The sequence below is a fragment of the Danio rerio genome, chromosome 5 (assembly GCF_049306965.1).
Source record: "Danio rerio strain Tuebingen ecotype United States chromosome 5, GRCz12tu, whole genome shotgun sequence".
NCBI lineage: Eukaryota > Metazoa > Chordata > Actinopteri > Cypriniformes > Danionidae > Danio > Danio rerio.
Genome location: NC_133180.1, coordinates 1,435,001 through 1,450,000, shown reverse-complemented (window position 1 = coordinate 1,450,000; position 15,000 = coordinate 1,435,001). Strand labels below are relative to the sequence as shown.

The 15,000-nt window shown below is 34.0% G+C and overlaps 1 protein-coding gene across 2 annotated transcripts in view; it reads left to right on the top strand.

Annotated features, from left to right (window-relative positions):
- The window catches only part of fubp3 (far upstream element (FUSE) binding protein 3), a 62,430-nt gene that overhangs the window by 10,781 nt on the left and 36,649 nt on the right, over window positions 1-15,000 (top strand). For both annotated transcript variants that reach the window (NM_001007776.1, XM_073950309.1), the window contains 3 exon segments: window positions 10,769-10,874; window positions 14,149-14,185; window positions 14,269-14,318. In NM_001007776.1, the coding sequence (NP_001007777.1) occupies window positions 10,769-10,874; window positions 14,149-14,185; window positions 14,269-14,318 (193 nt within the window).

The following is a 15,000-nucleotide window of genomic DNA, read 5'->3' as shown; positions in this document are numbered from 1 at the left end:
GGTGTCAATGCTCAGAAAATAAACTTTTTGAAATCCAGCCAGAAATAGGAAGAAAATCTAATTGATTATTCACCTCAAGACACGATGATTTATTGAAGATGCCGCATTGGACACACAAGACTCACACATTAACATTTACTTAAAGGAGAACCACCACAGGGTTCAACGCTAAGGATTTATTCTACTCTGCCGATTGGGCCAGTGGTTGAGGTTTTTACTTGCCCTGTCAAAATTTTCACTGGCCCCCCCTAAAAAAAAAAAAAAAAGTTAATAGCTAGTTCTTAGCCACATATTTTAAATAATATGGCAAAATAATGTCTATGAATCTAGAATTTAAACATTTAAAAAAAGTTTAATAAATGTATAATGAACAAAATTAGTTTGATTTTATGCAAACAAAAGAGCAGTATGAAAAATTTGCTGGTATTTTAGTGCAATTCTAAATTATTTTTATAAAAATGGCTTGCCAAACTGACAAATCTTTTTTTTTTTTCTTTTTTTTTTCCTTTTTTTTCCCAGTTTCTTAATTTAGTACCCATTTAATTGTTTGCTTCCAAGACTTTAGAAACTGACGTTTTCTTTTAGCCTCATAGTTAGATGTTGCCATCTTGTCGCTGTAATTGTTGTTACCATGTTACGAAAAAAATTGCATGCTCACCGTTACTGGCCGATAGGGGCCAGTAACAATCCTGTCTACTGTCCCGAGTGTCTTTCACGCTGGCCCCGGGCCACCGGGCAGTCCTTATTGTTGAGCCCTGCACCACCAAAATGTCTATATTGCAACAGAAACCAAACTGTTAAGCATATACTTGTGTGATGCCCTATTTTAAATGTTATCAGACAACAATTTTTATCTGTAGAGACTTTAAATAAAATATTTTAAATGTGAATCCATCTAAAATTTTTCGATTTGTATCAAAAGTAAACCTTAAAAACTGTTTCAGATTTTTATCTTATGTATTAATTAGTATTTGTTTTTTATCTTGTGTATTATTTATTGCTGTTGGTGACGTTTAATTGTTAGAATATTTTTTTATAACTATAGAAAAGTGGTATTTATAAAATGAGATCTGTTTTTTTTTTTTTTTTTTTTTTGCTATGACATAGCCAAAGAAGCTGAAATGTCAATAAACTCAATTCTCTCTCTCTGTTACCTGCAAGCTCCGTCACTCGGGCTTTACAGTGAATGCTGTAGTCATTTGCATTGCTTTAACTTGCCGGAGGTCTTTTATCCACTCTTTGAAAAGTGTAAACTGATCAGATGTGCCGTGATTTGTAACTTTAGGTGTAGGGATGGGTATCATTAAGGTTTTAACGTTATTACTACTTTTATCGATACCACTTATCGGTTCGGTACTTTAACGGTTCTCTTATCTGTACTTTTTATAGTGCTTTTTTAAAATGAAAGCAACACTTTATTTTGTTATTACATTTATAATTAAAAAAATTGGGCGAAGCAGTGGTGCAGTAGCTTCACAGCAAGAAGGTTGCTGGTTCGAGCCTCGGCTCGGTTGGTGTTTCTGTCCGGAGTTTGCATGTTCTCCCTGCCTTCGCGTGGGTTTCCTCTGGGTCCTCCGGTTTCCCCCACAGTCCAAACACATGCGGTACAGGTGAACTGGGTAAGCTAAATTGTCCATAGTGTTTGAGTGTGTGTGTGTGTGTGTGTGTGTGTGTGTGTGTGTGTGTGAATGTGTGAGTGGATGTTTCCCATAGGTTGTGGCTGGAAGGGCATCCGCTTCATAAAAACTTGCTGGATAAGTTGGCGGTTCATTCCGCTGTGGCGACCCCGGATTAATAAAGGGACTAAGGCGACAAAAAAATGAATGAATGAATAAAAAAAACTGATGTAAAACAATTAATTAACATTTTCCTGTAAAAGAAAATACAATAGTTTGAAGGACAGTAACATGTTTGCCTTTTCTGGCAGTAGTCGGGATCTTTCTTGGTTTCTTGTGCTCCTGCAGTTGAAAATAGCCTCTGAGTTGCAAAATGCAGTTAAATAATCGGATAAGGTTCATGATTTTTCTTTAACACATTCACATTAATGAGTTAACAGTGTTTTGGGAGTTAACAATGTAAAAATAAGTTGCTTTAATTTATTAATAAGCATAGTTTAATATAAGGCTATTCATAAGCTATATTTGTAGATACAGCTGATTTATTTCTTTAATGTTTAAGATTTATTTAGAGTGCTGTCACCTCACAGCAAGAAGGTCGCTGGTTCGAACCTCGTCTCAGTTGGTGTTTCTGTGTGGAGTTTGCATGTTCTCCCTGCCTTCACGTGGGTTTCCTCCGGGTACTCCGGTTTCCCCCACAGTCCAAACACATGCTGTACAGGTGAATTGGGTAAGCTAAATTGTCCGTAGTGTTTGAGTGTGTGAGTGGATGTTTCCCATAGGTTGTGGCTGGAAAGGCATCCGCTGCATAAAAACTTGCTGGATAAGTTGGCGGTTCATTCCGCTGTGGCCACACCGGATTAATAAAGGGACTAAGCTGACAAGAAAATGAATGAATGAAAGATTTATTTAGGCTACTACAGAAAAACATACTGTTTCTCTGTTTTGTAACCGAATGTTTGTTTATTAAACTAACATTATACTAATTTAGAGAGACATTGGGCCCTATCATACATCCGGTGCAAGGCGTGACGCAATAGTTGTTTGCAAGTTTCAGCTTATCGCAAGAGTCGTTTTGATGTTTTGCAGCACACTGTTTAAATATCACATGCATTTGCGCTGATATGTGCGCCCATAGGTGTTCTGCTCTAAAAAAGTAGGTGTGTTAAGACGCATTGTTGACGCATTGCTATTTTTAAGATTTAAAATAGTCTGCTCAATGGACCAGCTAAGAGATGGTCTAAAGTCCAGCGCAAAGCCCGTTAGTTGTGCGCCTCGCTTCAACATTTCTTAATACACACAGGGTGTACAGCAACACACAAATATCTTTACAAATGGAAAACAATTAAAGGAATAAAATATTACAAAAATGATTATTTTCTACATAAATATAAACACCACTGCCTCCATACTTTCATCTCAGGGGGCTTTTTCAGTTTATTCATGACAATTTGCTTTTGTTTAATGTTATTTTATGTAGTATTATTTATTATATGCTGATTTTTATATTTGTTTTATTAAAAACAAGCTTAGATTTGTCCACCTGTCAGGTTTTGGACCACATGGAGCACAGCACGTGTGTTTGGATATAACTCAGGTTTTTGAGCACACTTCATTATTATTGTTCATTTATTCATTTGCTGGAAATTAGAACTGAATTTAGAAACAGTTTTGAAGCAAATCATTGTTCTTAACAAACTAAATTAATTATTTGTAGGCTAATGGATGTCTGTGCGTACAACACGTTTCCTTATCCACGGTAGAGAGTTAAAGTTGATAATGAGGAGGCTCATCTCATTCTGGCGCCGCAGATGATCTGTTCAACTGTTTTCTCGCTAGTGAAATTTCCACTGCATATGCGACCAAAACGGTCACAATTTCAAGCCCTGCATAAAAGGTAACTGTAATCTGATTAGAAGTAGTTTACTCCAATTACAAGTACCAGATTTTTGTAATCTGATTACGTAATCCAGATTACATGTAATCCAATACTACCCAGCTCTGCACAGCACGTACAGGCACGACTGAAAGGGAATTACTGGGTTGTACAGAGTGTGTGTGGTGATGTTAATGCAGTGTGGAGTGTGTTGTCTCTGAACGGCTGCTTGTTGCATGACTTCAGTGGAAAATCTCCAGAGTGTCGGAGCTTTAAGGAGGCGCCGGATGGATCAATAATACTCGCAGAGCTGTTACTGTACGCCTCAGACTGTGTCTCTTCTGCTTTCAACACTAATGAGAGTCACAATCCTGAAGAGTTTTAAGAGAGCTTAATATATAATATATGCCTGTTGTATCGATTACATTTTTGCTATAACAGTATATGCAATATTCGGTGATGCATTAAGTTTATTTTGTTTGTCCTGCATCCGTGGGTTGCATGCATGCGTTGTTTATTCAAATCCGACCAATCAGATGGGAATGTGATATCTTTAGCCCCGCCTTCTTAGTAGATGCTATTGGACAGAGCGCCTCAACGGTGAACATAGAAGCGAAATAAACTAATGGCGAAACAATCCACCTGAAAAATAGTGTAGTAATTTATAGTTAATACTTAATACTTCAGTGTCTTAGAAGCGTTCCATAGTAAACTTCTTAATCTGTGTATTTGTTCAAAATTGTATTGAATTGCATGTAGTATATCAGTGCAAATGAGCACTTTCATACATTTTATAATAATTTTGCCATTGCACATTGAATTCCATGTAGTCTATCTGCTCAGATGTGCACTTTGATTAATTTAAATAATCAATTTGCCAATATGTATTAAATTGCATGTACTATCTGCTCAAATGAGCACTTTTATTACATTGAATAGTCATTTTATCTTTACATATGTTGCATTAGTGCAATAAGCACTGAACTGAATTGCGTATACTACATCTAACTGTATATTCATGTATTATTTCTGCTCAAAAAAGCACTTTGATTATTTTTTCTAATCATTTTACCATTACATATTAAATTGCATGCAGTATATTAATGCAAATAAGCACTTATTACATTTAATAATCCTTTTTAGATTTACATATTGAATTGCATGTAGTATATCTGCTCATACATGCACTTTTATTAATTTTAATAATCAATTTGCCAATATTTATTAAATTACATGTACTATATCTTCTCTAATAAGCACTTTTATTACAATAAATATTTATTTTACCTTTACATATTAAATTGCCTGTAGTATAAAAAAGCTTTTATTATAAAAAAGCTCTTTTATTATTTTTTATAGTCATTTTACCTTTACATATTAAATTGCATGTAGTATATCTAACTATATGTCCTGTTGTTAAATTGCATGTACTATATCTTCTCTAATAAGCACTTTTATTACAATAAATATTCATTTTACCTTCACATATTAAATTGCATGTAGTATACTACTACAAATAAGCACTGAATTGAATTGCGTATATTAAATCTCACCATATATTCATGCACTGTGCTCAGAAAAGCTATTTTATTATTTTTTATAGTCATTTTACCTATTGAATTTCATGTAGTATATCTGCTGAAATATGCACTTATTTAATCAAATAATCAATTTACTATTACTTATAAAGTTCAATGCAGCCTATTAGTCAAGCACTGAATTGAATTGCATGTACTGTATCTGCTCAAAGGGACTTATTTTTCTTTTCATTTTACTATTACATATTGCATGTAGTATATCAGTGCAGGTAAGCACTTTTATTACACTTAATAATTATTTTAATATTGGATATTGAATTGCATGTACTATATCTGCTCAAATATGCAGTTTTATTCATTCAATTAATCAATTTACCATTACACATGAAATTGCATGTACTATCTTCTCAAATAAGCGCTTTATTTACATTTAATAATCAATTTACCATTACGTATTAAATTGCATATAGTATTTCAGTGCAAATAAGCACTGAATTGAATTACATATAGGATATCTGACTATACATGTCCAGATGTTGAATTGCATGATTTATCTGCTCAAAAAAAGAGCACTTTTATTATTTTTTTGTAGTCATTTTACCATTACATAATAAATTGCTTGTAGTATATATTCTCAAACATGCACTTTTATTGCTTTAAATAATCAATGTACCATTACATATTAAATTGCATGTAGTATACGGGTCCAAATAAGCACTGAATTGAATTGCATGTACTAAATCTGCTCAAAAAAGCACTTTTTGTAGTCATTTTACCATGACACATTTAATTGTGTGTAGTATTTCAGTGCAAATGAGTTTTCTCTTAATTTTATAAGCTTTAGTAAGTATTGAAAGTATCTTGCAAACTTTAGACTCCATGGCCTCCATTTCATAGCTTGTTTTTCGTTGTTTGAGAAGCACATGGCCTTGTACACACACATGCGCACACACACACACACACACAGTGGACAGCTGTGACCGGTTGTAGGTTTCACTACAGTTTTAAGCTGCTGGACGCTCTGTGTGCGCATTGAGTTTATCAACTGCTGAGGAAAAGCATAGAGCTGGGCTCAAGTCCAGCATCACAGGCCCGTTTTACAGCCTGTGTGTAAAACACTGTCTACTCCCTATCGTTTTGACACAGTTTGCATGGTTCTGGGGTTAAAGAAATGCTTGTTTGTGTTCATGCGCGAATGATGAAATTGCATGCTTTTAAATCAGCATGTTTGGTTGTCCGCCGTACAGATGAGGTTACACCGGAAAGACTATCAGTTAATGAGCAGTTGATTCACAGGGGTTTATTTGTGATGGTGAATTGCATTATGGGATGTTGATCTCTGCTCTGTCCACTTCTGATGTTGAACATTTAAATCTGCAGTTTAATAAAGGGACTTTTGTTGACATTTTAGTCATTTAAAATAATATTATAATGTATAAGAGATATGAACGCATTAAAGCTTTCCTGTAAAATATGGTGGGTTATTGGGGATGTTGAGGGTTTCTTGGGTTATTAAAGGTGTTTTCTGTCTCTTGTTTAGCCTGATTCAGTGTAAGCTGCACAATTAATCATTAAAAGATCGGGATCTCAACACCCACGCAACATCAATTATAAATGATGCTGATTTGCAAATGTTTATCGATCCTAAGAGATTAAATCATTTAATGACACTCTGAAATAAAAGTTGTAGGCAGCGATTACAATAACAACTCGCCATCAGAAACACACCACTGAATAATTCTTCAGAAATGATCATCTAGCGATGAAACATGAAGATTTATGAGTGAATAACTGCATCATTTATTGGAGATGAGACTGGAAATAAACATGATAATGTTAATTTCTACATTCAGTGTTATCAGCTACTCTAGGAATTCTTCTCAGCACTGAATATTTCCGTTTATTGTTATTCAGCTGATTATGTCTTCATGCAGTGCTGTTTCTGTCATAAATGCAAAGCAAATGACATTAGTCTCCTCCCCTTTTCGGCTGATGTGAAAAATGGTTTGATCCATGGCTCGATGAAACCCGAACTGTGAGATTCGTGATCCGTTTCACCACTAGTCAACAGTCATCATTAAATCCCTGAGCATGTAAAAGTGAGCAGTCTTGTTTTCTGCGCTGCTAGGTGTTAGCATGAACACACGCCGGCCTGCTTGTTGCATCATGGGTAATTAATGGACTCCATTGACCTACATTGAGTTCAGTGTAAACAATCATTTGTGTGTGCGCGCATGTGTGTGTGGGCAACAAGTGTCCAGTTGTTGGTCTGCATTGCTGTTTACCTACTCGAGCGCTCGGCTGCAGTTTTTCCCTCGGGTCGCTCATTTATTCCACTCTCACATAGCTGACATTCCTTCCCAGCATTCCCCAGAAAGAGGCTTTAGCTGGAGGGAAGAGAGAGAGAGAGAGTGTGTGTGTGTCTTGTTCACTTCATACACTCAAAATGGCCTCTTGCTTTGAGTTTAGCAGTGTTGATGATATTGTGTGCACTGTTGAAATGCAGTCGGACACGTTTAAAGGGCACCTCTTATGCAGAAATGACTTTTGTAAGGGGTTTAAACACAGTAATGTGTGTCAGCAGTGTGTGAATATCTCCAGTAGACTCTGATGATGAAGCATGAATTATTGTGTTTGTTCTAATCAGACTTGATGAATGAAACACTGTGATTGACATTCTCTCTTTGTACGTGTCTTCAGAGGGGGAAAGCCCCGCCCACTAGTGCCCATCTCTCCCTCATTTGCATAAACAGCAGCCCTGAGTGAGAAGCAGTTGTCCATTAGAGTGCATTACAATGCTGATATGGCATTAAACATGAATAACTGCCATAAAAATAACCTAAGATGCTGATTTGGCATTTAAATAAATTAATTCATTCATTATTAATCAATAAAATTACGATGCAAATAGCAGAAGCCGGCATGGCATTAGGAAAATTTCTCAAATAAATAAATTTATTAAATTAAATTAAAATTGCCACGAAAATAGCCTAAGATTCTTATGTGGCATTAAAATAAATGAGTAAATAAAATAAAATACAATTGCCATTAAAAATAGTCTAAGATGCTGACATGGTATTTAAAAATAAAAATTAAATAAATAAATAAATAAATTTTTTTCCCTGAAAATAGTCTAAGATGCTGTCATGCCATCAAAATAATATATAAATAAAAATAAAAATATTTTTACTTGCCGTAAAAATAGCCGAGATGCTGATGTGGCATAAAGAAACTAATTTGCCAAACAAATAACCTGAGCTGCTCACATGGCATTTTAAACAAATGTATTAAGTAAATAAATAAAATAAAATTGCCATGAAAATAGCCTAAGATTCGTATGCGGCATTAAAATGAATAAGTAAATAATATAAAATACTATTGCCATTAAAAAATAGTCTGCTGACATGGCATTTAAAAATAAAAATTAATTAATACATTTAAAAAATAATTTTTTTTTCCATGAAAATACGCTAAGATCCTGTCATGGCATCAAAATAATAAAAAAATAAAAATAAACTTGCCATAAAAATAGCCGAGATGCTGGCATGGCATTTAATTTTTTTTTTTAAATTTATTAAATAAAATAAAATGCTGGCATTTAAAAATAAAGATGTATTAATTAATTTGTTAAAATTGCTATTAAAGTAGCCTGAGCTGCTGACGTGGCATAAATAAATAAACTGAAAATAATCAAATAATTTAAATAAATTGCCATAAAAATAACCTGTTATATTGAAATGGCATTTAAAAACAAGAATTAAATAAATAAATGAATAAAATAAAATTCCTATGTAAATAGCCTAAGATTCTGACATGGAATCAAAATAAATAAATAAATAAATAAACTTGCCATGAAAATGGCCTAAGATGCTGATGTGGCATAAATAAACAAATTTGCTATAAAAATAACCTGAGCTGCTCACATGGTATTTTAAACAAAAATGTATTAAATAATTAAATAAAAAAATTAAATTGCCATGAAAATAGCCTAAAATTCTTGTGCCATTAAAATAAGTAAATAAAATAAAATAAAATACAATACAATTGCCATTAAAAATAGTCTAACATGCTGACAGGGTATTTAAAAATGAAAATTAATTAAATAAATAAATATTTTTTTTGGCATCACAATAATAAATAAATAAACAAACTTGCCATAAAAATAGCCGAGATGCTGGCATGGCATTTCTTTTTTTTAATTAATTGAATAAAATAAAATTTCCATGAAAAGAGCCTTAGATGCTGATGTGGCAATAAAATAAATAAGTAAATAAAACAAAATTGCCATAAAAGTAGCCTCAGATGCTGACATGGTATTTAAATAATAATAATAATTATTTAAATAAAATTAATAAAAAAAACTCTTTCCATAAAAATAGCCTGAGATGCTGGCATGACGTTTTGAAATAAATAAAATACAATTGCCATGAAAATAGTCCAAGATGCTGATGTGCCATTTAAAAATAAAAATGGATTAATTAAATTATTAAAATTGCTCTGAAAATAGCCTGAGCTGGTGACGTGGCATAAATAAATTAGAAATTGCCATAAAAATAGCCTGTTATGCTGACATGGCATTTAAAAACAAGAATCAAATAAATGAATAAAATAAAATTCTTATGAAAATAGCCTAAAATGCTGACATAGAATCAAAAAATAAATAAATAAACTTGCCAGGAAAATAGCCTAAGATCCTGATATGGCATCAAAATAATAAATAAATAAATGAACTTGTCATAAAAATAGCCTAAAATGCTGACATGGCTTTCAAAAAAATGTAATGAAATAAACTTGTGTGAAAATAGCGTAAGATGCCGATGAGGCATAAATAAAGAAATGAAAAAATAAGTTAAATTGTCATATAAATAACCTGAGATGCTGATGTAGAATGAATAAAAGAAGAAAAAATATTAAATTATGAAAATAGTCTGAGATGCGTGTGAGAGACTTTCATGGCATTTAAAAATACAAAAAAAATTATTAAATAAATAAATTAATATTGCCATAAAAATAGCCTGAGACGCTGACATGACATTTAAATAAAGAAAGAAAAAAGAAAAGAAAAAAAATGCCATGAAAATAGCCTGATATGCTGACATGACATTTAAAAATAAAAATGTTTTAATAAATTAAATGAAATTAAATTAAATAGCCTAAATTGCCTAGGATGCTGATGTGGAATAAATAAATAAATGAATTAATAAAATTAAAATTGCAATGAAAATAGTCTGAGATGCTGTCAGGCATTTAAAAAATTAAAACTATATATTTATTAAATAAATTAAATTGAATTTCCATGAAAATAAATAGTGTAAGCTTCTTACATGGCATAAATAAATTTGCCATAAAAATAGCCAGAGATGCTGACATGGCATTACAATAATAAATAAAATAAAGTAGTAAAAAAAAAAAAAAAAAGAGTCTAAGATTCGAAAATGAAATAAATCATTAAATACAATGATGAATGACGGTTACAGAATTAAAGAGATGGTCTTGACACGAGGACGGCCAAGTAGCCACACGGTCCTCCAGAAGCTAGCCCAACACTGAAATGGCAAAAATGGCTTTAAAATATTCTCAACACATTATGACAGCTTTCATGGATCAGGGTCACACTTTACCTGTTAGAATTGAGTCTTTCATAATGTAGGATGAGAGTTTGTGTGTTTGCGTTGCGTTTGCACACTGCAGTGTTGTGTATTGTGTGTTGATCTGTCTTTTCTCTCTGCTGTTTGCAGATTAAGATGGGTGGCGAGCCGCTGCCGCACATGAATAACTCGTCTCCAGTGGTCGATGCTTCGCTGTACGGATACGCTACACAGAAACGCTCGCTGGATGAAGGAGGTGAGATGCTAAACATCATTAATACTTCACTTTATACACGCTTTCAATACTGGTGGCAATAAAAGACTCATTTAATAGAGGTTTTGATTCAATCTTGCTGCAAAACATGAAATAATTTGTGGCAATATTTTTATTGATCGGAAATATTAATAAAAATAAAAGATACAGACAACTTTAGACTCAACTAAAATATAAGTGATTAAAGCGATGCATTTAATGCTCATGAGCGTAAACTAAGATGCTGAAATGAATAACAAAAATGAAAAAAATAGACAAATGAAATAGTTCATCATGCAAAATAGCCCAAGAAACTGACGTACAATAAATAAATAAATAAACAAATTATCACCATGAATACAGCTTAAGATGCTGACATGGCATACAAATTATAACAATAAAAAATAAATAGTTTTTTTTTGCCATGAAAATAGCATAAAAAAATTATGTAAAAAAATACAAACAATTTTTTTAAATTAGTCATGCTAACATTTGCAATAAATAAATACAAATAAAAATAAATAAAAAAAAAATACATTTTCTTTATACAAAAATAGCCTGATGTAAAGATGCTCACATGGCATTAAAAATAACTAGTGTACTATAAAAAAGTAAAAAATACATAATTTGTTTGCCATGAAAATACACTCACCGGCCACTTTATTAGGTACACCTCACTAGTACCGGGTTGGACCCCATTTGCCTTCAGTTCTGCTTTAATCCTTGGTGTTGTAGTTTCATCAAGCTACTGGAAATATTCCTCAGAGATTTTGCTCCATATTGTCATGATAGCATCACACAGTTGCTGCAGATTTGTCGGCTGCACATCCATGATGCCAATCTCCCGTTCCACCACATCCCAAAGCTGCTCTATTGGATTGAGCTCTGGTGACTGTGGAGGCCTTTTGAGTACAGTGAACTCATCGTCATGTTCAAGAAACCAGTCTGAGATGATTGAGCTTTATGACATGCTGCGTTATCCTGCTGGAAGTAGCCATCAGAAGATGGAGACACTGTGCTCATAAAGGGATGGACATGGTCAGCAGCAATACTCAGGTAGGCTGTGGCGTTGATGCTCAATTGGTACTAATGGACCCAAAGAAAATCTCCCCCACACCATTACACCACCACCACCAGCCTGAACCGCTGATACAAGGCAGGATGATCCATGCTTTCATGTTGTTGAGGCCAAATTCTGACCCGAGCATCTGAATGTGTCAGCAGAAATGGAGACTCATCAGAGCAGCAACGTTTCTCCAATCTTCTATTGTCCAGTTTTGGTGAGTCTGTGTGAATTGTAGCCTCAGTTTCCTGTTCTTAGCTGACAGGAGCGGCACCCGGTGTGCTCTTCTGCTGCTGTAGCCCATCCGCCTCAAGGTTGGCCGTGTTGTGTGTTCAGAGATGCTCTTCTGCAGAGCTCGGTTGTAACGAGTGCTTATTTGAGTTACTGTTGCCTTTCTATCAGCTGGAACCAGTCTGGCCATTCTCCTCTGACCTCTGACCTCATCAACAAGGCATTTGCACACACAGAACTGCCGCTCACTGGATATTTCCTCTTTGTCGGAGCATTCTCTGTAAACCCTAGAGATGGTTGTGCGTGAAAATCCCAGTAGATCAGCAGTTTCTGAAATACTCAGAGCAGCCCGTCTGGCAGCAACAACCATGCCACGATCAAAGTCTCTTAAATCCCCTTTTTTCCCCATTCTGATGCTCGCTTTGAACTGCAGCAGATCGTCTTGACCATGTCTACATGCCTAAATGCAGTGAGCTGCTGCCATCTGATTGGCTGATTAGAAACTCGCATTAACGAGCAGTTGGAAAGGTGTACCTAATAAAGTGGCCAGTGAGTGTACATGCATGTGCACACATACATACAATTTCTTACCATAAAAATACCCTAAGATGCTGACATGGCATTTAAAAAAATATGTATAAAAAATGAAAGTAGCCTGTGCTCAAGTGGCATGAATAAATAACAAACATACTCAAATTCTCACTGTTTAAATAGCTGAAGACACTCACTTAGCTTTAAAAATAATACTACCACTAGTGATAAAGTTTATTTATCAAGTATATTTGCCTTGCCCTATATACTGACATGAAATTTACAATAAATAAAAATAAATAATGTTGCATCATGAAAATGATCCCAGAAGCTGGTCCTATATTAAACTATCAAGCATGAGTGCAAGTAAAACAGCAGCAGAATATTCCTCCATGCAGGACTTGATGTTTGTGCATTGACTGGAGTTTCTGCTCTTCTGCTGCTTGCGAAACTTCATGAAACAGTCAGAAAAAGCAGCGCTAGAGTCGAGCTTCAGGAAGTGAAAGCTGTGTGTGTGTGGTCAGAGCTCAAACACACTCGAGCTGCACTTCAACAATCTGTGTGTGTGTGTGTGTGTGTGTGTGTGTGTGTGTGTGTGTGTGTGTGTGTGTGTGTGTGTGTGTGTGTGTGTTGCATGATATTGTGTAATGAATTTCCTCCAGTATAATTAAGACATATATTCATTAGGCATTGCTTTCTTGATTTGTGGTGGCGTTGGGCAGGAATGTGTGTTTATTTTAATGTCCTAAAACCTTCAAAAATGTACTCCTGAAACTAGGTTTCCTTTAAGACTATTTATATTTTTTTTCTTTAATTTTTATCGCAAGAATGGGTCACTTTTGTTTTAGATTTGCTCATTTTAATTAAGAAACTATAATAATAATACTTTATCAAAATAATTGTTAATATTATTATTATTATTATTATTATGTAAAACCACAGAGCCGAGGTTTAAAATATGTTTTTTCATATTTATTCAGTAACCTGCATCATTTTAAAGAAGTCAAATTGTAATTTTTCAAAGTGCAAAATAAGTTTAAGTTTCTATCAGAAAGTGTGTGTGAAAATCCAAACACCATGCTTTATTATTTATTTATTTATTTATTTATTTATTTATTTATTTATTTTATATAATAAAAGCTCCTTTTTAGGGTGAACACAAAAGAATGTGCTATTTTTTTTGTGTTTCTATTTTGTGTGTTTCTTTAAATGCAAATGAGATTCAGCTCCCCGCCCCCCTTTCCAGAAGTGGGCGGAGCCATTACAGCATGTGCTTCAGATTCTCTGACAACAACAGACAGTGCTTTAAAACACTTTAAACCTCCTTATATGTGGATTTCATTTTAGTTTTTTATAATACAGGTTATGAATGTTTGTTTCATCAGCCAGACTGTCAAATTATTTTTTGTATTTTTGACAGTAATATTAATATATAAGTTTTGTTTCCTGCAGTGGCAAACCAGCTTGGTGCAATGGTACATGGTACAAGGTGAGTTTTATTCTATTGACTCTCTTATTCTCTGCTATTATTGTGTGTTTCTGCATGTTTGTAATGCTGATGTTGTTGTGTAGGGCTATAATAACAGAAGACTTCAAAGTGCCTGATAAGATGGTTGGATTCAGTAAGTATTGCAGATGAGGATTCATTCATTTATTATTGTGGAAACACATGGGCTTTACGATCAAATGGCTCTAACAGGGTCCCCGCGGGGTCTTAAAAAGTATTAAAGTCTTAAATAAAAAAATCTAAATTCCTTAAATTCTAGGTCTTAAATATTTTTGCACAGGTCTTATTTTTGCGATGTCCATGTAACGCTACATCTAATGCTCATTTAAATTATTTTTGTTGTTGTTGCTTGGTTTTTGGGGTGTTGTAGTTCATTATTTCACAAGTCCAATTGTAATTTGCGATATTACAACTACAAAAAAGTCAACTTGCAATAGCCAATCAGCTTTGTGTTATTAAACTCAGTGCGCGTGGCGAATGTGACGTCATCGCTGTGTTTGCGGAAGTTCGATTTGAGTGCGCGCGACATTATTTCGGCTGGCAGAGTATGCCGTTATTTCACTGACACATGTCGCAAGCGCAGTTTTATAAGTCGGGAGCGTTGTAATGCGAGAGAGCGAAATTTAAATAACTTTATTTTACCCCTAATTTTGTGCTTTTACATTTTCTCTCGCGTGTTTTTGATATTGCGATATAGGTCTTAAATTTAATACTTAATGGTCTTAAAAAGGTCTTAAAAGGTCTTAAATTTTACATTATGAGACCCTGTCTAATTGTTTAATATGAAATACTGCTTT